Source organism: Drosophila mauritiana, chromosome 3R, assembly GCF_004382145.1.
Source record: "Drosophila mauritiana strain mau12 chromosome 3R, ASM438214v1, whole genome shotgun sequence".
Classification (NCBI taxonomy): Eukaryota; Metazoa; Arthropoda; class Insecta; order Diptera; family Drosophilidae; genus Drosophila; species Drosophila mauritiana.
The window spans coordinates 25,811,182-25,838,970 of NC_046670.1; the positions used below are offsets into that span (position 1 = coordinate 25,811,182).

Genomic DNA, 27,789 nt, shown 5'->3' on the forward strand with positions numbered 1-27,789 from the left:
AATAATAAAAAAAAAAGGATGAGAGAATGAAAAAATGTGCTTGTGTGCGAGCGTAAAGCGATAAAGCGCCTTACAGGATTTTTGCATCGGACTGCTGGCTGTTCGCAATTTGATAAGCTACCTCTGGGCATTATTTTTACGACTCTTTTCCACTGCTCACACAAACACGCCTGCAAATATGCAATAAAATATTCCGATTTTAAGCTGGTGTGTAAATCAAACAAATCTTATTGTTTTCAATTTGTGCTCATTCCCGACCTCCTTCGTCCTGCGCCGCTGCCCATTTTTTCAGTCAATTGGTAAACTCTCCGACACTTGATCCTGTAGAAATCGCAGCGGCAGGAGTCCTAAGTATGTATCAACCGGGCGGGGAACGAAGTTGAGTGAAATTGTCCTGGCAACCGAAAAGTACGTGCATTTAAAAGTCAGCCACATTTATTAAGCATACGCACTGGTGAGCAATTTAAGAAATCAATGCTCGCAGTAATGAAATGGAATTCAGCATAAATTAAACAGTGTAGACCCACTCTTAGATTGGTTTACTTTAATATTTTTGTTTGCTTTTCAGATTGCTTCAAAACTTGACCTACTTCTGTAATGATAAGAACATTTTGAAAGCTCACTCTTAATTATCAAATACAGGTCAACTTGGCTGTCCCTGTTAGCCCAATAAAAAGATTATGAATTTCCCAAACAAAATGTGAAGCAGTTTTTATTGTACTTGTAATCGATCATCTACATCCACATTACGCCATCAACTTTTGCAAATTTACATTTAGAGACGTACGAACTAAGCTATACAAGATTCGGATAAAGCGTTTCAAACATATGACTATGGGCATATGGTTATGGTACAAACATACAAACGATATATACGATACATACAACTATAACTAACAACTACTGGAAACGAAAGTGTTACGAGCTTGACCGAAAGATTGGGGAGTTCAAGATATGCCCTACAATGGATACGAAAGATAGATATAGTTAAAGGATCCTATAAGAAGAGCTTGACCAGGGCATAAAGCGCCCAGGCGGCTAACGCGTAGAAAACAGCCAGTGTTGTGTAGTGCAGGACCTTCAACCTGAAACGATAGATAGTTGGGTAAAATAAGGAGTTTCGATATGAGGATCCACCTTACCTCTCGTAGCGCTTGATGGACTCGGGAATGTTGCTGGGATCATCCTTGACCACATACAGACGCAGTCCGTAGAGACTGACGCGGAACAGATTGGTCCAGTCCAGATCGCGCATATCGAAGGCGAAGAGCCGCCTATCCCGATCATCTAGCTTTTCCGTGAGTTTCCTGACATTATCGTTGTCGAATCGAAATTCGTTTGAACTGAAGTACTTGAGGACATTGCTTAGCTTGTGTATCTTGCGGTAGATCTTCATCATTCTGTGAGTGAACAATTCAAGTACTTGGAGCATGCTTAAATTAAATAAATTGTAAACCCACCTGGGCTTCTTGCCAATTATCACCATGATGGCGTCCATGACCAGGGCGGGCAATGTGTGGTAGAGGAAGCACAGGATGTGGTACTGCCACATGTGCGGCACGATGGTGAAGCGCGGATACCAGATGGACTTCCGCATCGGGATGTCACAGCCGTACTCGAAGCCATCCTCCATGTAGCGCCGCCAGGTGACCATGTTCTCCGCATCCGGCACGTAGTTGTAAATCGGCGGAGTCTCGTATCTGCGCAAAAATTAATTAGGTAATTAAATATACTCATTCAATTAGTTTTTCCCGTCTGCACTCACTTGTTCCGCGCTATATCCCACGCACTGGCCAACAGAGCATTTACACACATGTCCACGGGAACAATGTGTGCCTTGTTGTCCATGTCACCCGTGAAAACCCGCAGCACTCCGGATCCAATTCCCACGATCACTCCGCACGGACCGTACATGTTGTCGATCCAGCCAGTGACCGGTTCGCGGTAAGTGGTGATCACTGTAAATGAAGCGAAATTTATTTTTAAATTTATATTTTAAAATTTAATAAAACATGAAGCGCCCTCGAAAACCTGTTTCAAGCAAGCATATAATTAATATATTGATAACAAAAAAAGTGCGGAGAACGTAAGTTGCTTAATGAATGATTTTATTACAGAGCGATGACTTTGGAATGCTAAGCGAACGTATTATTTAATTCTACTAAACAAACTTGTTGCACAACGTGCAACTTAATTGCAGGGGCGGCACCTGAGCTAATGTATCATTATCATAGTAATTCAATTTGATAATGATTTGGAGGTTTAGTAGAGTGATCTTACCAATGCCGGGTCTGAAGATGGTAACTGGCAAATTCTGAGCGCTCTGTTGCACGACATTCTCGGCCAGGACTTTGGTGAAGGTGTATGTGTTCGGATACCCCTTGATGATGGTCGGCGTGAGGGTGTTCAGGGTGTGCTCATCGAGGCACTCGCTCAGCTTGAAGGCGTTCTCGCCAGACATGGTGCCACTGTAGAATCTCTCCTGGATGTGCCGCATGTTGCAGTGTGCAAATGCTGTGGAGACGTGGACGAGAGCCTGCCAAAGCGAGCAAATGTAATAATAGGATTATTATAGTATATGTTGCATCCAACGCACCTTCAAGTTAACAATCTCTTTGGCCAGCTTGATGATTTCCTTGGTGCCGTGCACATTGATGGCGATGGCCATTTTCAGCTTCTCATCGAATCGCACGGTGGCCGCACTGTGCAGGACGATGTTGACGTTCTCCATAATGGTCTCCCGCTCGTCGGCACTGATTCCCAGTCCAGGCAGCGAGCAGTCGCCACTGATGATGGTGATCTGGCAGCGGTACTTGGGGTTCACCTGCTTCATCTTGGCAAAGACCTGTGAACAGTGAGAAATTAAAATTAGTTAGGACGGTAGAGAATACAATTAGCAGGTCTCCATCACTTACCGGATCGTTAAACAGATCCTCGATCCTGGCGAAGGCATCCTTGCCCTTCTTGGTGCGTATCAGCAAATAGATTTGTCCCACCTCCGTGACGCGCAGCAATTTCTCGATGATAACTGGGGACACGAGACGAAATGAGATGGAATGGGATGTGGTAAGTATGTGGTCCGCATTCCAGTCACGTACTGCGAGTTGAGTGGAACTTACTTTTGCCAAAGAATCCGGTGCCGCCAGTGAGGAAGACGCCCTTGTCCTTGTAGAACATTTGCATGGGCGACTCGTCTGGGGAAGAGATCAATGCAAACAGTCATTAAACAATTAGCCAATTTGATGCGCATCATTGATGGTGGGCTCAGTGGGGCGTCCTTCCTGGCCCCCTCTTTCCCGACCAACCGAAAACCATCTGTTTGCTCAGTTGGCTTCGCTTCGGTTCGGTTTGTTTGCCACCAACTTGAAGCTCCGTCACGAATTTAAATGCGCATCAAATGCCACTTCAATTCCGCATAATTCACGCCCCACACAGACACACAAACACGCACACAAGCACACATACACACGCACAGAATCGCAGGACGACAGGATAGACCCACAAACACTCAAATAGTTGGGAGGGCACGAGGTTAGCTCCTGGCTGCATTTTTGCCAAAGTGCCAAAACGGCAACAACACTTGACGTTTCAACGCCGCCTGCCAATGGGTCTAGGAATCCTCCACACCCAACTCCACCCCCCTCCACCTCCTGCCACCCCCAGCGGAGGCCATCCATCTCTGCCCACATTGTTGTTTGCGGCATCGGTTGCCGTTGCCTGCCACTTGCTGGGCCACTCATAAATATTTGCAAGTTAGCAGCTCGTCGAGCCATTCATCTATTGTCTAAAACGCACACACGCCTAAAATACTCGCACACGCACAGTTGCATATGCTGCACGTGTGTGGCCAGCTGCTCTGGCAGAAAAGGGGGTTGGTTATCCAAATGAATCTAGAAGAATCTAATAGCTTAATTTCAACTATTTTATTACCTAGCTCAAATCTGATTCACAAATTCATCAGGATAACACTTCCCTCCTCACCTCCTTAATTAAAATGCCTAATTAGTGAGATTGAATATCTAACTTAATTAATATATATTTGATTTAATTTCACTTGTATTTCTCTGCGTGCAAGGGCTCTGTACATTCCTCAATTGAATGGCATTTCATCTTGAGATGGCCCGACTTGCCTTAGCCCTCATCTCGAGCCGCCTAATTGCCAATCGTCGGCGTAAATCACTGTCAGTTGGAGAACTGGGACCCATAGACACAGACACACACACTGATCCCCTCCGCAGATCCCAATACCCAGGCACAATTGCCACTTGATAATTGCATAATAAATGCAACATTGCCGAGCAGGATGTGCCGCCGTCGCCGCCGGTCCCTCCCTCATCCTCGTCCATTTGCCTCCGGCTGAGGCATTACAAGCACATTCATACAAATACAACTTGACACCTAGAGCTGACACCGAGCACCGAACGGCTCCAAAACGGCTCCAAAACGGCTCCTGTCCCACGGCAAGCCGCCGCTATGCCGAGCCAGCACCACCCCCTCCTTGGAGCGGATTCCTGGCCCGAGGCCGCACTCCACCACAAGCACTTGGCTGGCTCACTCAAATGTTTTGTTTACCTATGCTAATTGGCTTAAATGCAACTCGAGCGCACTTTGCATCGCCTCGCGCCCCCCACCACCAGCCCCAGCCTGAAAATGTGAAAATGTGGCAGGGCCCCCACCCACCAAAAGCGCTCCACATCCAAAAGCCATCAGAAAGACAGCACTCAGCTACCCAGGGCATCATTGTTCCGTGGACGCGGCGAAATTGAGCCTCACTTGGAGTGACTCGAGTGGGAGTTTCGAGTGCGGCGTTTAAAGCTCTTCGAGCGCTTTGGGGCATTTGTTCAACGCTAACTCCAACAGCTGAAGCAACAGCAACAACAACAGCAACATGAGCCCCCTTTGGGGCACCACGAGAAACAAAAACAACAACAACAGGAAGGGGGGTGCCCACTTTGAGTGAATTGTCAACAATTGTTGTTGGCTCTTCGGATTCTGTGGGCGACAGACAAAAAAAAGTCTGTCACATAATTTGTCAATTTCAACAAATTTTTGTTTTTGAAACCCCGCTCCCCCCACTTGACACCCTCCCCCGCAGGCAGTCATCCCCCGCTAATGTCATATTTCACATAAATGCCTTTTATTTTTCCGGGCTTGCGGTGGGGTTTTGCGTTTTGGGTACTTGATCTTGGGTCGAATTTTTGTTTGCACTTGGTTCATTTTTTTTTTGTCGACTGGCCACTTACCCTTCACGTCATTTATGAGCTGACAATGATCTTCCAGCGACTTCATGCCGTTCATAATGTTCATTATTTTGGGATCATCCATCTCGGACGGATAAATGATTTCTGATTACCTGTAGGATGAGAAAGTAAATGGGATTACATGGGGGTATAAACAGAAAATTCATGAGCAGTAAATCAGATCGCATAAGTTCATTAAACCATTTTACGTAAATTTAAAGAATTTTAAACTAAATAAAGCAAGCTGCTAATCAGTTGTAAAACCGCTTAGGAGAATGTGCCACCCACTTTAAAACGAAATTTATAGTGAAAAGAAGTGCTATTCCATTCGCTTTCAGCGACACAGATAATCCCTTAATAGAATATCTGGACACCCACCCCCCCCCCCCCCCCCCCCCCCACCACACTCCCCTTTCGAAAACTGAACAGAAGTTTGGGAAAATTATTCCTTTAATTCGAGCTAGATGAATGGGAAGCGAAAACCATAAAGCCAATTACAAGAGCCCCAAAGCGGTGGCCATGCGACTGTTTCTTGGCTACTAAAAATCAAATATATATATAAGTAAATTTCGCTCCAGTAAAGCTCGAAATTTAATTAAAACTTTGTTCGTCTCCTGGCAGACCAGAGCAGGCGGAACAGAGAAAGGGCTAGTCGGAGAGAGCGAGATGGCGAGCTGGCGGAGTGAAGGAGTGGAGCGCGTCAGGGAAATTCCTAATGAAGTGCCAGACGCACCTGTTGACACAGGCCAAAAACACAGAGAAAACCAGGTAGATATGAAAGCATAACAAAACCGAACTCGAAAAAAATTTAATAAAATTCAAATTTTCGAAAGCTAGAGCAGCGCGAAATGAAGTTGCTGAAGTTGCGATAACAAATGAGAACCCGAATCTTTGAAGTAGGCAGCTATTTGAAGTTGAAATTTCGCACTGGACCCGCATATTTTAGCCAACCCGTTTGCAGGCAAATGCAACCTGTTACTTAAACTCACATGTGTGTATACAATTGTATAATTTCAGTTCCAATTCGATTCGAGTGTCCAATGTCAGACATTGGCAGTTCGATGACGCCTGAAATTTGCGTTCAAATGCGCACTTGCCCTGCTGAAAACTGAATGCCTTGGTGGTTAGTACATACTAATGGTGATAATTACAGGCAGGGCAGCATTAACAACAAAGACATCGGTCAATTGAATTAAGTTTTCCGAAAAGGCAGACCCCGCGTCGGAGTCGCGAAATCCGGAACGAAAATGATAAAGTAATCAAAGCTCAGAGGGCATTGTTCCGCAGTCGGATATCTCAGCCAACAAAAGCAGCGGGCGCAGAACAAACAGTGCCCGTACAGTGCGTTTCACAACCGTATTTCCAGCAATTTCATTCGAGCCCAACAGGTATTTAGACTCAGAAATCGCCCTAATAGCGCCAATTTATCGATGTAATTGTGGGTGTTGGTTAATTAGCTATGTAAATGGGTGACCAGGTTGGAAAATTTTAAAATTACAAGGCGATTAGGGCGTGAAACAACAGTAGTATATACAATGGCTACTACATTATACTCATTTAAATAATTACTATCCATTCTGCCTTGAAGTACTTTAAAGCTTACATGAAATCGAATTAAAGCGAATTCCGCTTTACTTGTTTTTATATTATATTTTAGTTATATGTATCCTACTTGCTTGCAAGCATTAAAATTCAAAAAATATAATAATGACTTTACACCTTCGGCGCGCACTGTCTGTGTGTAAAAAGCTCGACAAGCAAACAACCAACGCGCCAAGAACAATGGGCAGAATCAGACAAAGAGACCCCAAAAGGAAGGCAAAGGGCTGGGATGACAAAGCGACCGCGACAGCTCGAATTCGATATGAAAATGGAAATTAAATAATTTCGCGCCAGTCAAAGTCTCGCACAATTAACCCATATTTGTCATATTTGCAAATGGAAACCGAGCAGCTCCCATTACCCATTAACCATTGCCCATTACCCACCATTGACTACCCACCACCCACTCCCCCAGTTGGCCAGTTCATCCGATCCGATGCAGTTCCTCTGCGGCCGCTGGGTGTTGCATTTCACACCAATTGAGAAGCTTTTACACCACTCGCGCTTGGCTCGGCGCTCACTCAGTCGGATGAGTGACGAAAGCAGCGCACTGCAATCCAATGACAGAAGGCGGGGATTCCCCGGGGCGAGCAGGGACACTTAGTTAGCCAGGCAGCCGGGCAGCCGGGCAGCCTGCCAGCTCCGTTCAACTGAGTGGATATCACCTAGTACTCCCTGCTCCTCCACCTCGCTGCCTGCCAAAAAAGAAAAAAAGAAACAACCCAACTCCCGACTAGCTGGCTAACTGGCAGTGCGGCCAAAAAGCCACTGCAGCTGATTGCACCACGTTGACGACCACAGAGCGTCCATCCGTCTGTCCATCCGTCTGTCCATCCGTCCGTCCATCCGACCAGCCATTGCTCCATGCAACAGAAAAGCTACGAAAGGTACTCTGTACGTTCTGTACGCACTGAATGAACTTCTCGCAGTGAAAAGGGGCAAAGGCAACCGGGCCAGGGGGTGGGTGCGGGTGCAGGGGTGCGACTTTGTAGACGAATTTATACATTGTTTAAGTATCAGCCGCAGATACTTCTCCATAGCCCCATCTCCCCCACCGTGCTTACCCCGCAGTCCACTCAGTTGTCGACACCGAAACTCCATCGTCAATGCACATCGAAGCGCAGCTAATTGAAACAGTTCGGCACAGTGGGGCAAGTGGGTCAAGGAAGTGCGTAAAAACCTAGATGTGGGATCCACCTGAAGGAAGGAGAAACGAGCTACCACAACTATAATATATTAATAAGAATCCCATATGCATAGTCCTGCCTATCATATCTTCAAAGTTTTTTGAATTTTTTTTTTAACATTGTAGTCTCAGCCTTTTGTACCACTATTGTTGTTATATGCTGAACTTTTCTTCGATTTAAAATATGCTTATTTTGACTAACAGATACTACTTAAATGTATTTTTTATATAATTTAATATGTATGTGTTTCATTCATAATCGTAGTTCTTATTTCTTTTATGGATACATTTTGCAACAGTGTATTTTCAAAATGTAAAAGTAAGTTGGCTCTTTCTTTCCGAACTTTTTATAGCGCAAAGTTATTTTCGCAAAGGCTTTGGTGCAGATATTTAACCACTGTGGGGCTCGTTGTTGCCGCTTCTGGTACTTCTTTTACTTTGGCGCTTGTTTGCGTGCGGTGCACCAGACTGCCGGTATTTGTAGTTGTTGTAATTGTTGCTGTTGTTGTTGGCCGGCCTGCTGCTGCACCGCCAGTAACAACAACAACAACAACAGCAGCTGCAGCAACACCAACAACGCGAAAAACTTTTCGGGTAACAATGGGCCAAAAAACAAAAGTATGAACCACAACAATAACAAGTGCACCCCATTGGGTGGGGAAGTGGGGCAGAATCAGCCCGGTTAGCAATGCAACAACATCACATCGGCTGCAACAATGAGAGCAACAACAACAACAACAGCAGCAAGAACGACGCGGCCAACAGCAAACAAAAAATCAGCGACTGCACCACTTTGCTTATTTCCATGGAATTCTGTTCGCACCACCCAAATGCGAATCGAAAATTACATCAGAACCGCCGGCTTTCGCCCACTTTTCCCCGCCTTTCCCCCGCTTTTCCTTCACTTTTCCCGGCCTCGGAAAACCCAAACCCTCGTCGAACACTTTTGACGAGACTCATTCGCTTTGAAATTTTATTTAATGCTTTTGTAATAAAGTGTAAAATGGTGGAAAAGTGCAAACAACGGCCACAAGAGCGCGAAATGCAAAGAGGAAAGCGGGGAAAGTGGTGCATAATATCAGCAGCGGCATCATCATCCGCCCACGGAGGCGATGGCAACATCGTTAACAGGACGAGAAAAGGTCCTGCAAGCAGAAAGGGGGCGGCATAAGTAAGAACTGCGGCCAACACCAGTGGCCACATTAAAAGAAGAAGAAATAATTAACAGCAACAGTTTGAAAGTCCATAAAATGGAAATGGCCAAGCATTGCCATCGCCATCGCCCTCGCCATCCACTGTGTGGAGCTGCCCAGGAGGAGCATCAGACCACCAACCCACCCACCACTCGCCTCATTGGCATCGCCATTACCAGTGGTGCAGACGCCATCGCCATCGCAACCGCCACGACCACCGCATGTGCCATACAACTTCCGACTTCCGTTGGCTTTGGCCTGTCTGAGAGTCTGACTGGGTCCGGAGTCGGGACTATAGTGCTATATAGTATATATATTCGCATGTATATTGCCACCGATGCACCGGGCATACCCTTCCGTGGCCAGGTGGCCATGACTGTGACCCACATTTGGTAGCATCTTCCAGTGTTTACAATGATTATTAAAGCAATTTTCCGTGTATAATTACTGTGATTATATTAGATTACACTTTCAATTACTTTGTAAGCAAATAGTTATAGAAATTATTTCGAATAGTGTCACAGCCACATAAGTGTGACCAATTAATTTAGATTATTTAAACACAATAATCTTATTTCCGTAAGGCATTCAAAATTCGTTGAGGCCGACACAAGTTGCTCTCAGCCGATTTCATTCTTTGCCATTTGTTAATACCGTTGTTGCTTTTGCTGTTGTCACTGAGTTGACACACAAGCAAAGAGTCGGTGCGAAAAGTGTTCGTTAAATCTATTAAAAGATAATTACGTGAAGACAAATGGGCGGGCAGACAGGAGCTCCACGGGGTGTCATCCTCGTGGCCATCCCATCCAGTGGTAGTGCCGGTGTCCGTATCGCCGACCGTGTCCGTATAGATGTCCGGACAACGGACAGTGGACTGCGGACAGCAGTCGTGTCCTCGCTGCGTCTGCGGTAGCTATCCATGCATACGTACATATATATGTACATATGTACGCTATTATTATTCGAGTTCGTTGATACGATAACGCTAATGGATATGGATATTGATTATAGTTTTTATGTCGCTTATGCATCGTGGCCGTTGTGGCTTCGCGCCCGACTACCGCTTTTCTTTTTCCCATCTCGGAGCTGCCGGGCTCCATTTCCCAGGCCACTCAGCGCTGGTGGTAATGATAATTTTGATTATATTGATGCGTCATTTTATGAGCCGCAATGGTATTGAAATTGAGTGGTCTGTGACAGCGTCTAGTTGATGGGCAGCCGGGCGGCATAATGGCGCAGCCAATGCCAATTAACAGCTGCTCAAATGAATCTTTCCAATGGGATCTGATGGGAGCAGACCCCATTAAGCAGGGATTAGGGCATGTTCCGCAGATTTTTTTCTTTTTTTTTTCCTTGGAACCCGCAGCCAGAACGACCTTTGGATAATATGTGTGTGCGATGCCACTTAGTGGGTCGGCGATGGTATAATTGCAGTCAGTCGATGGGAACTGCGAAGTTTAGCTATTGTTGGCGAAACGCGGTGTCTTAACGACTTTATCCAGCGTCCGATGTTTGCATTGAGCAAACTGCAGGTTTCCAGACAATCCGCCCCTGCTAAAAGCTTCTGGAAAATGCTAATTACACGTATCTTTCGAGCAGAACGTGTGCGAACTCGGAATATCCAATTACAAATCTTACACAAGTGACAAACATTTGCGGCAATTAAATTAATGAAACTTTGCGGGGCTACGTGTCTTGGATCTTGCACAGATATCACTTTGAGTATATATTCCGAGTGCTATCGGTTCATACATATCTTTCCGGCTGGGGGAGCTGCGCCTGCGTCACAAAACCCGCAAGATACACCACTGCATTCCGATCCCAACCCGATGCCCTGTTTTCTGGGTAACCAGAAGCCAGCCACACCTGAGCTGCCGGCCAATTCGAGCGTTTAACCAAATAGTTTCGGTTATGGTGTGTGGCTGGCAATAACGTTTATGTATTGGCCAGGCAAATATTGCCAAGCAATTGCCTCATACTCGCATTTTCGCATGGCCATAGCGGCAATCAAAGCCAAATTGAATAGGCAAATTACCAATCTTCATCTGCACGCAACCAAAGCTACTACTGCCACCCAAAGCTACTGGCCCAAAGAGCCATCATCGGTGAAATGTATCCAACGAAATGGGGTTTAAGTGCAGTTAAATATGAATTTGACCCCAAGGGACAGTTTGTCAGTAACTCAAAGCCAAATGGTTTATTTTATTGGGCTACCGAATGGAAACCAAGCTACTTTACTGGCTGGCTGTTTATTTAAATCATATTACCCCAAACAGTTTTTCATTTGCTGATTTTCCATGATTTCTGGGCCAACTCATTTTCACAAAATATGAATTCATATTTCATAGTTTAAAAGCTAAAGAGATGGAATCATATGAACTGAAAGCCTGTCCGAATTAGGGGCAAAACAATTCAATCGGGCCGCTCGATTAATTGAATTCTCATTAATTAAACATTAATTGCGTTTCATTATGATTTATTTTAATTTGATTGGTTTCGTTCCAGCTATAATGAATATACATATAAGGTTAATTTAAAATGTTCATACCATAAACAATGAACAAAAAGGGCAGTGAACAATTTCTAAATTAATTTCGATTGTTTGTTGCGCCATTATTTCACCTGTTTATTTATGGCCAGGTTTTCAAAGTTGTGGAAACCCTAAACGCACACCCACAAACACACACACACACACATAAGCACGCACACTATTGCCAATTGTAATTACATAATTCGCTCATTATCAATGACAACAACAAAGGCAGCAACACGACATTACAAAATCGGCGTTAACAAAAAAAGTAGCGTAGCGAATAAAAAAATATAAATAAATTAAATGCGCTCCGCTATAATTTTTATTAATTAATCGGTTTATTTTTTCTTCATTCGCGATTTTATTGCTGCCATAATCGCGAAAATCACGGCAAAAATCAATGCAACAACAATCATTTGGCATGTAATGCACAAAAGGCCCCAGCAAAAAATATTATGCAAAAACAAATTTATGCGCTAATAAATAAGCAAACATTTAAATCGTTTTCAATTGCTATCTCTATCCCCCTCTCCCCGGCATTCCGTCACCCTCTCTCTCTCGCTGCTCCAATTCGCGTAATTTATAATTGAATGTAATTTTGATTTTTGTTTCTGCATACATATAAATAACGTATGATATTTTCCAATTAAACTAAAACAAAAGCCTTACAGAGTTGAAGCTTTTTTGAAATGCAGTCACATATGAAAATTGCTGAAAATACTGTGCTGCATAGACTAGCAGATACCCATTACCAGTTTGATTGCACTTGATTTCATTTCTCGAACTGCCTATCTTTATTCCATCTGAAAGCATAGTTTATTTATTAATTATTCATGCCAGTCTCTTTATATTCCGATTGAAGTCCCCTTTCCAAGAATACCCGATTCGGTGAAGGGTATCAGTGGAGTGAGTAGTCATAATGGAAATTCTTCGCAAATTGAAATTGCAGCCTCTTGAGCTCGAAGTGGCATGCGACATGGCTGGAACTAAAGTGAGGGGGGGCGTGGCAAGGGCTCGACCCACTTACTGGGTGATGGGGCCAAGCAGCTGGGGGAGGGGCGGAGCACGAGGGGGGTAAACGGTTAAGAAATCACGTCATAAACGCGCCGAGCACGAATTATTTACAAAGCACGCGAAAGCCTAAAAGAGGGCCCTCCCCAATAAAATAACAATAAACTATGCTCAATAGCCCAGTTGATGGGCGATGGGCGGTGGGTGGTGGGCGGTGTTTGGTGGTTGGCTTGTGAGCTTGGTGGGCAGTGGGTGGTGGGTGAAGGGTGGTGCTGGGCTGGCCATAAAAACAAAGCAACAAAAGCAAAGGGAACAACAAGCCGCAGTGGCATAAACAATTGTGTTACAAATACGACTACAAATGCATAAAGGAATCCGGCAGCTACAAAACGGAGCAACAAATGTCGTCTCCTATAGACGATTATTTATTGTTAACGATTTATATTTGTTGTTTGTGCGCTGGCATAGCTCACATTTCCAGGCAGTGGCCCTCGTACGTGCGAATGTGTGAGTGCCGGCCCCAGATTGCAAGCTCCGCTCCTTGTCCTTCGTCCTTCGTCCGTCGTCCTGGCCCAAACGATTCAGCCTGATTGCCGGCTCAAGTGTCGGTCGCGTCACACGGGGCGTATGCGTGTCGGCCGGGCGTGTATTCAAGGATTCAGGGATGTAGCAAGGCAGCACTGGGGCAGGGGGCACTGGGCATGTGGAATGGGTGTGGGTGTGGCCTCTCAGAGCTGAGCACTTCGTCCTGCAGAACGCGAGGCAATCATTTTTTAATATTTTGCGGCTCCCAAATCCTTGAAGGGCACTCGGCTGAAACTGGTATTTCGTTGCCAAACGTTAAGATCTGGTCAAAAGAGGTTGTAATTTTATTGGCTTATCATCATTTACTGCAGATAAGTTCTAATGGTTAATACCCAAAGTGGTGTAAGAATTACAGCCAGACATTATGTATTTGGTTCTTATTGTGAACATTTGTAGTAACTTCTTGGCTTTATCACGTAACCATATTTGGTTAAGACAAACGCAGCGAACATCGGAAGTGCAGACTAGACCTTGGCTTACTTTTTCCGCCGATCGTGACAGTTTTTCAGACTGTTCAGCGTAGTTTTATTTCAGTGTATAGCAACTTTCCAACAATTTTGATGTTTTAACCACGTTTGGTAAACCATGCTTACCTTTTCTTTATTTTTGCTAATAATTTAGGTTGCTAAGCTCTATAGCTTCTTATATCGGTTATGTAATGTATGTACGAGGGGGATGTGATCTCTGGCTGATCTGACTACGGGCATCTCTGGCTATGATGGCCATCAGTCGCAAGTGTTGCACTTCCAGCCCGCTTTCCCACACGTCGCGGCCAACATTCTTCTTCGTCAAGTGCGCGGCATGTTTGACAGCAATGAGTGCTTAACACGTACGAGGGCTTTTGTTCGATATTCACTGATGATGCTGTTGTAGCTGTGCTCGCTGTGCTCGCTGCCATTGTGGCATTGTTGGTGTTGCTCATTTGCCACTTTATCTTGGCATTGTGCATGTTATTTACTGTCGCCCCACCGGCCTCCTTCAGCCGCCACCGCCTTTGTGCCCCCGCGCGCAGTATCTGTATCTGCGGACTGTCAAAGTATCTGTATCTGTAACTGTAACCGTAGCTGTAGCTGTATCCTATATCTGTGGTCGTGCACATGTATAGTCGGATCTCAGTGCGTGCGGATTGTTTGGTGTGTCTGTGTGACAAATTTCGTAGGAAATCATTTGCTATGCTCTGCTAAACGATGACTTCTCTCCCAGCCCTCGATGCCGTTTGTGTGACGCCCAATTCATTGAGTCTACTGCCTGCGGGTGTAGTTACCCCCACCCCCAAATAAACCCAAGAGCCCCCGAATAAACCAATTTCGAAGGAACAAGACCCAGTCCAAGACGAGGACGAAGAACAATAAGCGACCCACTGACCCACACACAAAGTGGCACAAAGATGTTTTACGACGAGTGCTGAATGTTGTTGTAGCAATTTGTTCATTACTTTTTATCTCTTGCAGATGGGGTGACCTTTGGCCTCGAAGCGAAATTGTTGCCCCTTTTTTTTCTTCGGACAATTTTCCCCATTTTTCCTGCTCGACCATTGTATTTCTATTGCCCGTTCTGAGATTTTTCCCCCATTGTTAATTCATGTGATTGCCAATGCTGTACTTATTGTTTTTGTGGCTGCTGCACCCACAACATGGCTGAAAAACAAAAAGACAAACCAACCAAAAAAAGCAAAATAAAAATATTGCAAAATTGTGTCTGGTCGTGGCCACAAGCAGTTTCCTTCAAACATGTAATTATGTACGAATTTTGTGGATAATACATGCACTGAACCCCGCCACGCCCCCAAAAATGACCGGGGGCGAAATGGGTTTTGGCTCATTTTTATGCTGCCCACAAATTGCATTCAATTTATTTTGCTTGTTGCAAATCAAAAATCTCCATAAAGCAAAATGCTTCCCCCGCACCGCTTTTGTGGACTGCATAAAAATGTTTAACATCGCATAAAAGTTATTACTTCATTTATTTCAAATGCAAACATTGTTCTCAACCAAATCCGTTTGGGAAAGTTACTACAGCCAGGATGGCAGAGTGGGAGGAATATACATTTGTTTATTGCATTTAAATTGAGTACGTTTTCGTGGGGATCTCTTCTCCATTTTTGCGGAGTAAGTGTGGCGAGTTTTCGGTACTTACAGCCAGGTAATTTGAAACTTTTATAACTTTTTAGAGCGCTTTCGAATGTTGGCTAATTTTAAATAATTAAGTTATTACTGGGCCTGAGTTAATTAAATTGTTTGCTTTTGGACACCGCTGGCTAACATACTTTTCGATTTTTGACAAGAAAACAAGATTTCAGCATATTCAACTGGTTACCACCAACCAAATCCCACTTGATTCAATAAATATTAAATGACTTTATGCTCGATTGGAACGGGAGGTGAATAAAAAATGTGGCAAATGAAAGGGAAATGAAATGCTGTGCATTTAGGGCTTATCAAGTGGCAGCTTTTGTTTATAGCAGCATGAGCACTTTAAACAGCCATTGAAACTTAATCATAGAAAGATACCCGACCTGGCTGAAACTGAAATAAAGTAGACTTTTCAATAGCAACACCGAAATCAGAAACAATTTCAAGGGTCTCCGATCAGATCAAATTCAAAGCCCAGGCTTGTGTTTTTTATTTTTAATAAATACTTAAGCGTAAACCGGATATTTCAATATCCTGCCCACTGGCGTTGGCACACACACACACAGCTCGAGAGGATATATATTTACATATACAAATACATAAACATATACATATATATAGGCTAGTGTGCGGACAGGGTAAGAATGGAAAATGCTCTGGCGTATTTGCATAAGAAAAACTAAGTTGAACCAAAATCAATGATTGCACACTACCCGCTACCCTGTGGGCCACGCCCCCGAATTCCGTGCTCCGCCCCCTTAAATCCTGCGATGAAACAGTAGACGAAGGATAAAAGTGGGCGGACGGGGAATGGGTGGGTCGCTTTCATATTATTACTTTATGGTTGCCTCCAGTTATGCATACTATAACCATAAATATGCTCCAATGGAGCCAAAGTCAGCTAGCAACAAAATCAGACCGGAGCGGAGCGAAAAATAACAACAATAGCAGGAGGGATAATATTTTGTGTTTGTATTAATGCAGCCCGCATACATATTTATACTATAACTCAGAACAATAAATAGTAAAAGCTGGATTATGATTAAATCGATTACATGGGGAGCTAACGTTGGCCAAACATTCGTTATGCTCCACTCTATGTCCATGTGTGTGTGTGCATTACGCCCACCGATGGGTCACGCCCACATTCTGCTTTATAGGGCCAGAGAAAATCCCAAAAAAAAGGGAAAATCGTAGTAAAAACGCAATCGAAATAAAGAAGTAAACAAGGAACCCATAAAAATGAGTCTATGACGGGATACATATTCATAAATGCAAACAAATTTGAGTGTGTGTGCGTCGATGTGTGCGTGTGTGTGTGTGTGGTCCAGGCAGGCACACAGATACAAAATAAATACGCAGCACTCGGTTTTCATAACTGAATTGCATGCCCGATTGAATGACGAATGGAAATTGAATGAATCCCCCAGCCAAATGCAATCGAAGATGGGAATGGAAATGGACACGGATCCGGGATGCTGGATGCTGGATGCTGGATGCAGGATACAGGACATCCATATTGACGTCCTGCGCCCTTGGTGAACGTTTTTAAAGCTGATATATTAACTTTATCCGCACTCAACCTTTATGCGCCGAAAGCAACAAATGCGATTTTTAAGCCATCGAGTATTCAGATCCGCAACAGAGTGAATTTTTGAGGAGCACTTAAATTCTCGATGCGAAAAGAGCAAAATCGCTCGTGGAGAATCGATTAATTCCTGGTTGGCTATTTCATTATGATTCCGTTTCGGGAAATTAACTAGATAACCATCTTAATTTGAAAAGCCAATTTGTGCTAATTGAAATGTTTCAGTCATGAAAGCTCAAACCAACTGACATTACGATAGCAAACATATTCACAGTGTTAAATAAAGTTTATTGAATGCCAAAAGTGGAATGAAATCATTTGAAAAACGAAATTAATTTTTATTATATAACGAGTATATGCATTTGGCTTGAGGGCAAACGTTTTGGTTCGCATTGATAATAATTTAAACTTCACATGTTCAAGTATTCTTTTCTTAGTCTTCACAATCAGTTTCAATGGCATCTCCATTAACCAAGTCTCACATCTTAAATCTTCGCTGGCACTATCTAAATGGATGAATGGATGCAACCTCTAGAGTGGCCTCTAGACCTAGACCTCCAATCCCGCCCAGTGTTCTTCGCGCCACCCATAGCTGCCCCAAAAGTCGATAAAAACGCGCAATCACAAACAGACGGAGAACGTGATGGGGAGTTGGCCAGGTGATAATTGGAGCGGGGCGGGCGATCCAAGAGCAGCTCCATAAGTTCAATGCTGGGGCACTTCACAGTTGTTAATTGCAGACACTCCCCGTGCAGCAGTTAGTTAGTTGGTTAGTTGGTCACTTAGTTGGTCATTAATGGAATCTCGGACGAGAAATTCACCAATTAAAAGTCATGATCAACTCAGCCAGACGTAGCGCCATCACACCAACTAGTTAATCATTATCCGACCGGACCAGCATCCCAGAAATCATTATATTATCGTAGTTATAGCAGCATCACCATCATCATCATCATCATCACCACGTTGTCGTTTCGGTTGGTAACTTTTCGCACTTGGCCAAACTTCCGCTGAAGGCGAACCCTGGCCAAAACTTTCATTGAACAAGAGACTTCGGAATCGACTGGTCTCGTCTCGAGGCGAGTTGAAAAACTTCAATTAGCATTAATCTTGTTGACAAAATTTGTTTGTGCAAATCAACAGAACAACATCGACGTGGCGGCAACAGCAAAAACAAGAGATTTAAATGCAAAATCAGTCAGTCAGCGCGTTTGCACACATATATTTATGGAATTAAAGTGTAACATAGGCTAGATTCTTGTCTCAGTGAGCTCAGAATCGCCTTTCACTGGCTTGGAATCCAGAAAAGTCCCTCCAAGGGCACCACACTCGTCTTTCGGTTTACTCCGCTCCTTGGATTTCATTTTTCTGCGTCCCCTGCCACTTCGATTATATGATTTTCCATCATATAGCCAATATCGTATGTCTGCATGCAGTGCAAGCGATACTCTACGAAAGGGTACTTAAGCGATACTAACTAGCTAAGCAACATCTACAATAATAACCAGAACATGCATCATTTATTTAAATTACTGCTTAGCTGTAAGATAAAAAACAGACTGTCAGTGTGTATAAACAAAAAAGCAAAAACTGGTTTGCTATTCGCGGTTCTTGACTCCAATTGTTATTTTTATGGTTACTCATCATTAATCGAACATTTTTACAAATAAGTATGAACAGCTTCAAACTGGAGAGCTATTTGTATTTCATGTTTTGAGTGTTATGTTTTTATTTTAAGAATCACCAGTTTTGATAAGGGTATTGCCGATTTGGCTTAACCTGCGATAGTAGATTCCCTTGTTTTGGTTGGCTCTTGTTTTATTCCATTTCATATTATTTTATTGCAGCTTCTCATCTGCGGCCTGCTGCCGGTTGAATCGGAGGACCCGAGGCACTTTGCATACGGATATGATCGCCATGTTATCCGCTCTGACCATGGCTTTGGCCGTGCCACATCGATAGCTTTGGCTGCAGGCGAGAGGGCATTTGCCTGGAAACAACTGGTAACTGGTAACTGGTTACTGGTTCAGCAGTTCTGGCCATTGGTTCTGGCCACTCTCGCATCGACTGGTCAAGTCAAATGGGCCGATGGCAGGAGTCGTGTAATGGGCTTAATCGCTTGCATGCATCAACTATGCCGAACTGGGGGCATGCACTGGTTGCATGTGTGAATGGAAAGTTAATGCCAGGCAAATCGCTCAACCGGCTGACTAATCAATGGTCAGACATTACCTAATAAATCGATGTTCGGTTTCATCTTACCGGTCATGCTCGACATGACAATGAAAGTGGGCACTAAGCCAACGAATTACTCAAGTGTTAATTGTAGGAAGTCCGCCGGGATGGGGATGTTCGAGTGTATATTTATTTTGCCCACTGTTTGCTACCGTTTTGTGGTTGCGGCCTTGTCCAGAGCTGAACTTTGCATTTCAGTTTAGAGCACGGAAGCAGCTCGAAATCAGTTCTACCTATTTAGTGTACTGATGGAGAAATCACACATATCAAATGATGGGCTTTCTTCGCCCATTTCCATATTGAAGCACCCTTTTTGGACGCCACACGAAGGTCGAACTGCAAATGCTGTCACGTAGAGTGGGGAAAAAGCCGGGAGATTTCGAAACTGGGACTGGGTCGCAATTGGTAACCGTGGCACAGGAACCAAACCCGTGCACACGTCGCATTTCGTCGGTGGTTTTCGGGTGCGTAATGCATAACAATGTCACCGCTTGCGAATCGAATCATAACGAATTCGAATTGGGATCGAATCCGAATCGGAATTGGAATTGGGAATCGAAATCGGAGTCGAAGTCGAGACCAGACGGATTCCCAGCAAGATCGGTGGCACGTAGGCGGAACCCGTTAGGTCCGGATCGGCTGGCCGGGCATAATTTCACGTGTTCTCCCCTTCCTCGTCGCCAAGTTGCCATGAGAATCTAGTGGCTCAGTGGCCCAGCACCACACCTCCAAAAGTTCCCGGTTCCAAGTGGCCGGGCAAACAACTTTTATTTTCACATCTATCTGTTAGATACCACGTACTGTTGGCCAGCGTACGTGCGTTTTGATATTTTAAACAAATATTTAAAACAAATTACCACAGCACAAAAGTCGTATGCAAACGAGTGAGTGTGTGAGCTGCCAAGGAACTGGGCGGCAGTGGTCTGAAATCTGGGAAACACTTGAAACAGGATCAGACCTCAAATCGAAAAAGTATCTAGTACAGAGAATCAAAAGCTGTGCGAATATGTGTTTCACTTGTGGTTCATCTACGAGGTAATAATATTTACTTTAATATAATACATTTTTTAAACAATTTAAATGAAAGGCTGGTCATAGCGCACCTCTTAAAGTGACAAAAAATAACAAAGATATCGAACAAAAACTAATTTATTATGGTTTAAGCAACAAGCTTTGTCCACTAAATGTATTTGTATATATAAGCTTGTGTCTTAACTTGGCTATAAATTAGCTGAAAGATACACAATTTCTTATATGCTGTTTACTAGAAAAATATTGAAAAATACCTAAAATAAATAGAATAATTTACTGACCACTGTTCCTCGTATTTGTTTCATTTGTTGGCTTTTAGTTAGTATCGCTCCCATCCCATTCATATTTTTTAGTTTTCCGCTTTTAGCCAGAAAGTTAGTTGTGGTCAGCGTGGCACAGCTTTGGCTTAGAAATCGAGTAGCAATAGGAAAGTGAGACAACGGTCAATAGTACGCATACGCACCGTATGAAGTGGGAAGCTAAAATAAAGGGGTTCATGTGCCCCACGAGTTGTGCAAACAAAGCAAAACAAAACGAAGCCGATGCCGAAAATCCCCCACAAAGTAAGGCAACAGTGTAAAACGCTCCACGTACGAGCGTATCTATGCATCTGTGAGATACAAAATGGCAAAGTCTTGAAACGACTGCAACTGGAACTGCGTATCGGTTGGAACTGGAGGAACTGAAGGAGCTGTAGCCGGGATGGAAGCATTTGGCCAGTTTATCAACGAGTGGAAACTTGTCCCGTTCCCCGAACAAATGCCACTGCGATTGTCAGGTTGGCAACGTTTCGTGGGGCTGCTGAAATTATGTCAAACCAGTTTGATTGAAACACTGAAAATTGTCTGCAAATTGTTTTTTACAGCATTGCCAGTGTGGTGCAACTGACAACCGTCCGGGGGGCGGCTGGAAAAGTGGGTGGTGGTGGTGGGGCGCACCGTTCGATTGGCGGACAACGTAACCAATTCGAGCCGATTGCTCTAATGCTGGCTCATTACAAATGCACAACATCAACATTAACGGCAACAACAACAAAGGATGTCGGCTTTTCTACGATTTTCGAATTATTTTTGACATAATACCAAAATGTGCGGCTCGGGGCACCGAAAGCTATGGGGAAATGCGCTTTGATTTATAGGAAGTGTGCAGCGACTTATTTGATTTCTGTAATTGGATGATTGCATTTAAGCTTTACGCAATGCAAATCATAAATAGCACAATATTGCGTGTCAATCGCCGATGGAAAATCATAATTTATGCTGCGATATGCTGTTTATATGTTAGTGAAGGTTCTCTAAACTACAAGCATATATGCAATTCAAATAATTGAATGTTTTATTAGCATATGAATTATAATATTCTTAAAAAACATAGCTGAATTCTTTGCCGCCAGTTGGACTTTAACAATCTATCCCGCTGAAATTTCAGTTGGCGTTCCACTCGCAGCAGTTAAACATTCAAAGAAATTCCGGATTTATTTATTTACAATGCATTTTAAAAATGTTCCGTCAAAGAAGCTTCAGTTGCAGTTTTATGGCTGCCCGTGTGTATGTGTATGTGTGTGTTGGCCGAAAATGCAATCGAATGGGAAATACATATGCATATGTTTCGGCACACACACACACATGAAACACATATACATATATACGTATATATTAAATGTATGCAAACTGCATAAATGCTTCCTGAATCGAATTTAATTGTATCTGGTGTCTGCATGCTGTACTCGCATCTGCATCTGCAGCTGCAACTGCATCTGTATCTGTATCTGTGCCCGTATCGCTATATGTATCTGTATCTGCCAGTGAGCGATGTTGTCTATCCATCTCGGCGAACTCGCAGTCCCGCCGCCCCGCAGCCCCCTCTTGCGGCTTTTTGGTTTAATTGGCTGCGGGAATATTCCATGTGATTACTTAATGAGCCCCAACTTATGTTTACTACGCGAAACATTGGTTCGCCCCGGTCGGTTTGGTTCGGTTTCGGTGCACAAAAGTTAAAAGGTTAACAGTGGCTGGTCGAGAGAAGTGCAAAAACAAAAAACAGAAAAAGGCGAATAATTCCGCTGCCGCTGCCGAACAACAATTGTGGGGGCGTGTGCACGTAGTTTATTATTCAATTATGCATTCATTAAGGTACATAATTAATAATTCAATTAAAGGTAGCACTGCGTAGTGCATCAATTTGTGGCAATGTTTCCCTTATTACTCATTTTCACGCACTCTGCGTTCGCACTCGATTCCATTTCGATTCCGCACAGTTCTGCCATCCGTGTCATGGGTTAACTGGGCGGCAATGGGTTAAACTCCAGGGTTCTGCTCCACTGCAACTCGAGGAAGTGGAAGCGGGCTAAGATCCGAGCCACTGGCTGCGGCATGCGTGATTTTCGATTGAAATCGAATAGCGAATCTTACAGTTTATTGCCTGCCAAATGATGCAAATCATTTTTCAATATATGTAGCTCGGCTATACGATGACTTGCCAAAAGTCTGGCAAAAATATTCCACTCCGCAAATCAGGTCTCAATTGGAATAATTCAATTAATATTGAGTCATGAAGTTGTCATTGAGTGCAGTTGCGGTTGAACTCAAGATTACAAGCGGTTTCCATACGATTTAAAAGGAAATTAAGACCCTTGAATATTTCTGTTATATTTCCGCATACCTGATACCTGAATGGTACTTAAGTACCCAGTGGAAGTGGAACTCTTCCTCCTCTAAACACGAAACACATATGACGCCCCATCCCTACTAAGATTCCACCAAAGGTCAAGAGGTGCTCCTGAAAACGCTCCAATAAGCGGCAGCAAATGCCTGACCTAAGCCACCATATTCAGCGTCTCTGCGCCGAACTGTAATTTATGTCTTTATGGCACATTACATTCAAGACAATTCACTGGCTTTACAACCTGTTGGAGTAAGTCTTTTACGGCCCCATCAGCAGAAGATCAAAGCCAGGCCATGGTAATGACCCAGTTGCCTGCGCCGGCAGACCTTTTAGCCAAGTGCCAAAGCAGCGACGCTTTCATAGCGACATGCATAATTAAAAAGCCGTTACAGGATGTACACGGTCGGGGTTTATGTTTAAATGGCCATGCCAAATTTATGGGCCCGCTCTTAATTGGGCCGAAAACGTTGGCTAACGAACAAACAAACAAACAAAAATTGGCAACTCTACGTGCAGAGTTTCGGGCCACGTTCATGTTCAATGCCGCTGGTCTGCAGCCGAATTGTGTTGACCTTTTCGCGTAGTGCTGGCCAGTGGGCAGGTGGAAAAGCAGCAGAGATTCTGAGAGAACCAGAAAGCCTTGCCCAAACCCAGTCCGAACCCAGTCGCAACCCAAACCCAAGCTCAGGCTCAAGGCGGTCAGGTGCATTTATCGCAATTAAACACTTGTTGCTGCCAAAGCAAAGCAAAAGCACTGAGCAAAAAGGCAAAAGCAAAGCTGCCACCGCAAAAACAACGCCACATCTAACAAGAAGCGAGGCGAGATTAATACGTGTATTACGACCGGGCCACGATTTCCACAACGATTCAACAACGATTCCACAACGAGCTACTAGTAGTAGATAGCTGCAGCTATGGCAATTGCGATTTGCTTAGAATGCGACAACCGCCGGGCCCCAAATAAAAGCCAAAGTGCTGACCTTGTCAGTGGCTACTATGCTACCAATATTACCAATACAACTGCTTTAGTACCACCACCAATGTGGCTTTGGAAATCGATTGCACTGCTGAATCTCGAGTGGTTTTCCTTGTGTTTGATTTTTCAATTTTTGCAGCACAAAGCGTGAGCACACACACACACACAGACGAAGAAGCGATTTTGATAGAAGAGAGGCAATTGGATTTATTTAGAATTTTATCAATATGGCTGGCATGGGAAGTTGCAGCGACAATATAATTTATATGCTCCTCCGCCCAGATGCTGCATTAAAACATATAAATAATTGCACTGTTTCGGGTTAACCCCTTGTCAATGGTTCATCTATAGTTAAAGAACACATTCCGCTTAAATCAACTGGCTGTCACTCAGAGTGGGCGATCCAGACCGCAGGAATTTTACAATTATATATTACAGCGCTCGGTAAATAATTAATAAGTGTAATATGAAACATATCAGAGCAGCTACATATGTACTGTGCCAAATATAATTACACTAATTAAATGAGCGTGCAGAATTTAATATGGCCGTGTTCAAATGAACAGCTACAAGTGTAACACTTTTATCTACAAATACGTAGAATATCTGCAGGGAAATACGATCTTTGTTGGTAATTTAATAACATAAGTTTTATACGAATCACCCAAAAATAGTTAAAATTGACAACATTTATCTTCAGAACATACCTTCATTTAGGAACGTCGCCACTTGGCAGCTTGAAAAATGTGCAGATACCGGAGGCACAGATGCAGATACAATGCAAACATTACTCAGCCGCATTGCTCGGCTACTAAACAATTTAAATGAAGATGTTCCCAATTGGATTCATGGTCAGGCGGCCGATGAGTTATTTATGCATACTTAAACACGCCTGGAAAATGCAAGGCGAAGAGCGCCTTCGGATATCTTGGCCATTTGGACACTTGGCCGCTTGGCTGTTTGGCTGCTAATTCGCAGCAGAAGCAATATTCGCACATTTATCGATTGCAAATCCATTTCGTGCAATTGCACATCTCACGTAATGCCGGCCCCTCTTGGCCAGGTCGAAACGCAGTGGCTCTGGCTTTGGATTTGGCTTTTGACTCCGATTCGGATTCGGATTCGGCTTGTGCTTGGGCTTGGGCTTTAACTGGCTGCAATGCATCGCTGCCGGATTACCCCTCGATTAATGCTGCTTGCATACAAATTGGCGCATTTGCGTTCGCCTTCACCTGCTATATGGGAAACTCGGGGGGTCTTCCCTATCCACAAGATACAGATACAGATACAGATAGAGGTGCAGATACAGACACGCGCCTGCACTCGTTAGCCAGCAGCCTGAAGTCTGAGGCGTTTGCCTTCCTTTTGGCATTCGGCAGGCAGTTGGCCAAATTGCATAAACAAAATCGCACAGCGAAATGAAAAGTGCGCAAAGTGCGAAATATAAATTACAACGCGATTCGGATTTCAATTCGAAAACATTGTCGCACGCTGAAAGTGGTAAGTGGCAAGTGGCAAGTGTCTTCCGGTGCAATCCTAATCAGCATGACTGGCCCAGTGCCAGTCACCCTGCAAATCCCATCCCAGTTATCCCATTCCATTCCCTTGGTCGCCGCTGGATAGAAATGGCAAAAAACGAGGCGAGGTGACAACATAAGCAGACTTTTCGCGGGATTTGTCAAATATTTGCGCAACGCTGCGCTTATCCATCCAAAAAAAAAAAAAGAAAAGCACTAAATCTCTGGGAAGGGCGGCAGATCCAAAACTGCAGCGTCGAGTCCCAAAAACCCTGGAACCCAAAAAATCCCCACCCCACTTGCCCACTTTTTTGTGTGCGCTTTCACGCCTCTTGGAAGGCGGGCAAACTTTTATTATTATTTCATTTTTTTCGGTTCGCCCCGCCTCGCAAGTTCAAAAAGTTTAATGCTATTTGACTTTGATTCAATGTTTGCATTGTGCCCGGGCACATCATCGATTATTTTCCACTTGACGCCCTACCACGTCAGCCCACAGAACATGGAACATGGAACATGGCCACCAGAGCCATCCGCCCACGGATCCCCAAGCTCCCAACGAATCCCCATCCGCATCCGCATCCGAACTGGAATCCCAGTTGTTTGTGGTGGACAAATGAAATATGTTTGGCCGCATCAAAAAGCCCTGGCACTGACAATGCCCCCGACTACGAGTATTTTGATAAATTGCGAATTAATTGAATCGCTATGACATGAAGTTTAGCACTATTTTCTCGACTCGCCTCAATTAAAGAGTTTGAGAGTTTGAAAAGAGTTAGATACTTTAACTGCATCCTTGAGGCCCATTTAATTGTGGCACACAAATCGATTTTTTAAACTCTGTTTCATTTCAGCACGATATGTTGATATTCTCATGCATATTTCAATGAATGCATTTCATTGCCACTTAAATTTGGCCAACGAAAGTATTTGTTTAAAGGGTCCACTTTTTAAATTCTTTATGAACTTTAATTTCCAAATTACATCGCTTAATTGAGTACGGATTTTAAATGGCTTGTAAAGCTGCCTCAAATTGCACATTTCTGCGCAGCTTAAATATGATTTACGTAATATAATAATATTTAATTCAACACATTTTTATTGCGACATTGCACTGAATGCTCCAGCATAGCTTCTAAATATTTAATATCCTCTGCTGGCCTTTTAGTTTCTTTTACAAAAGTGGCAACAAATATCGAAGTAATTTCTTTGATAGCCAGCACAGAACAATTTGTCACGGAATTGTTAAACCAAATGTCACAGATAATATTATTTATTCTGCTAAATTAGTGAGCTGCTAAGTGGGAATTTAAATATTGATCGAACTGCTCTTGATCCAGTAATGAATGTTTTTCCCAATCTAATCAATTATTTTTTGGGTTTGGCCATATATAACATGCGATTGAATGCAAACCCGTTTGAAATACACAAAGACCACGGGAGTAATATAATAATCCAACTGGCGATTATCGATTCTTTGGCAGCCGTAACTCTTTTGCCATTGCACTGGCAAAACAATGAGTTATTTCCCAATTGCCGAGTGGGTTTGTTTGTGTATTAAATTTGGGAAATTCAATGAAATTTCACACATTTTTTCGTGATTGCCTGTGTGCTGGCAATTGGCTATGAGCTCTTCGTCGGCCCCTCCTGCACCTGCGGAGCGAATCCAACCCGTTTTGGTTATTTGGGTATGTTTTTTTTAGAAAGCCATCAACACCAGCTACATTACCACCACCACCACTACCACGTCCACTGCCTAGCACATACGTAATGGCATATGTCATACGATTACCAGGTATACGGATAGCAGAGCAGATTGGCTATAATCCCATGTAATTCAAGACTCACCGATTTGCTGGCTGCACAGGCACAGATCCCACGGCCACGGATTGGATTGGAGTGGCTTTCCGCAAATTGCTGGCTAATTGGAGGGCTCGTGGATCTGCCAACACGTATCTTGCTCGCTGGCACACAGGGATATATCTCTCGGTTTTCTATCTTTTTCGGTTGCCACTTTCGAAATATATATAAATTCTCTATCCAAACGCGCTTTTCAACTGCAGCACGCGCTGTTGCACAAGAGTAGCGAAAAGAGCGATGCCAAATTGGTTGCAACAGGTGGAAAAAACTGGGAGCGCACCGCGATCCGAACCGAATCGGTTTTGTATATCCAGCGAATTGAGTCCCGGGTTTGAAAACTAACTTTCGAAGTCGATGCGAGCGTTACGCGTTCCAGAACCGCGCTGCCAGGCAGACGAAAACAGACTCAGCTCGATTGCGGCTCGCAAAAACCACAAC

The 27,789-nt window shown here is 43.8% G+C and overlaps 1 protein-coding gene across 2 annotated transcripts; it reads right to left on the reverse strand.

Annotated features, from left to right (window-relative positions):
• Positions 1–691: 691 nt before the first annotated feature.
• Positions 692–27,764, reverse strand: LOC117146033 (fatty acyl-CoA reductase wat). 2 transcript variants are annotated; one of them, XM_033311965.1, is made up of 10 exons: positions 27,340–27,764; positions 5,244–5,353; positions 3,120–3,194; positions 2,916–3,028; positions 2,597–2,845; positions 2,281–2,536; positions 1,766–1,958; positions 1,461–1,700; positions 1,143–1,400; positions 692–1,085 (listed from the first exon to the last, which is right to left on the reverse strand). In XM_033311965.1, the coding sequence occupies exons 2-10, from the start codon at positions 5,323–5,325 to the stop codon at positions 998–1,000; spliced, it is 1,554 nt and encodes a 517-aa protein (XP_033167856.1). In that variant the 5' UTR covers positions 5,326–5,353; positions 27,340–27,764; the 3' UTR covers positions 692–997. The 2 variants fall into 2 exon arrangements, with proteins under 2 accessions (XP_033167856.1, XP_033167855.1); XM_033311964.1 differs by lacking the exon at positions 27,340–27,764 and adding an exon at positions 6,230–6,319 and having other exon boundaries at positions 998–1,085.
• Between the last annotated feature and the right edge of the window lie 25 nt (positions 27,765–27,789).

Coding starts and splice junctions, on each gene's coding strand:
- LOC117146033 (XM_033311965.1), bottom strand. CDS start 5,325: ATGGATGATCCCAAAATAATGAACATTATGAACGGCATGAAGTCGCTG. Junction 3,195..5,243: donor GCTCATAAATGACGTGAAGG/GTAAGTGGCCAG, acceptor TCTCTTCCCCAG/ACGAGTCGCCCATGCAAATG. Junction 3,029..3,119: donor CACCGGATTCTTTGGCAAAA/GTAAGTTCCACT, acceptor TCGTGTCCCCAG/TTATCATCGAGAAATTGCTG.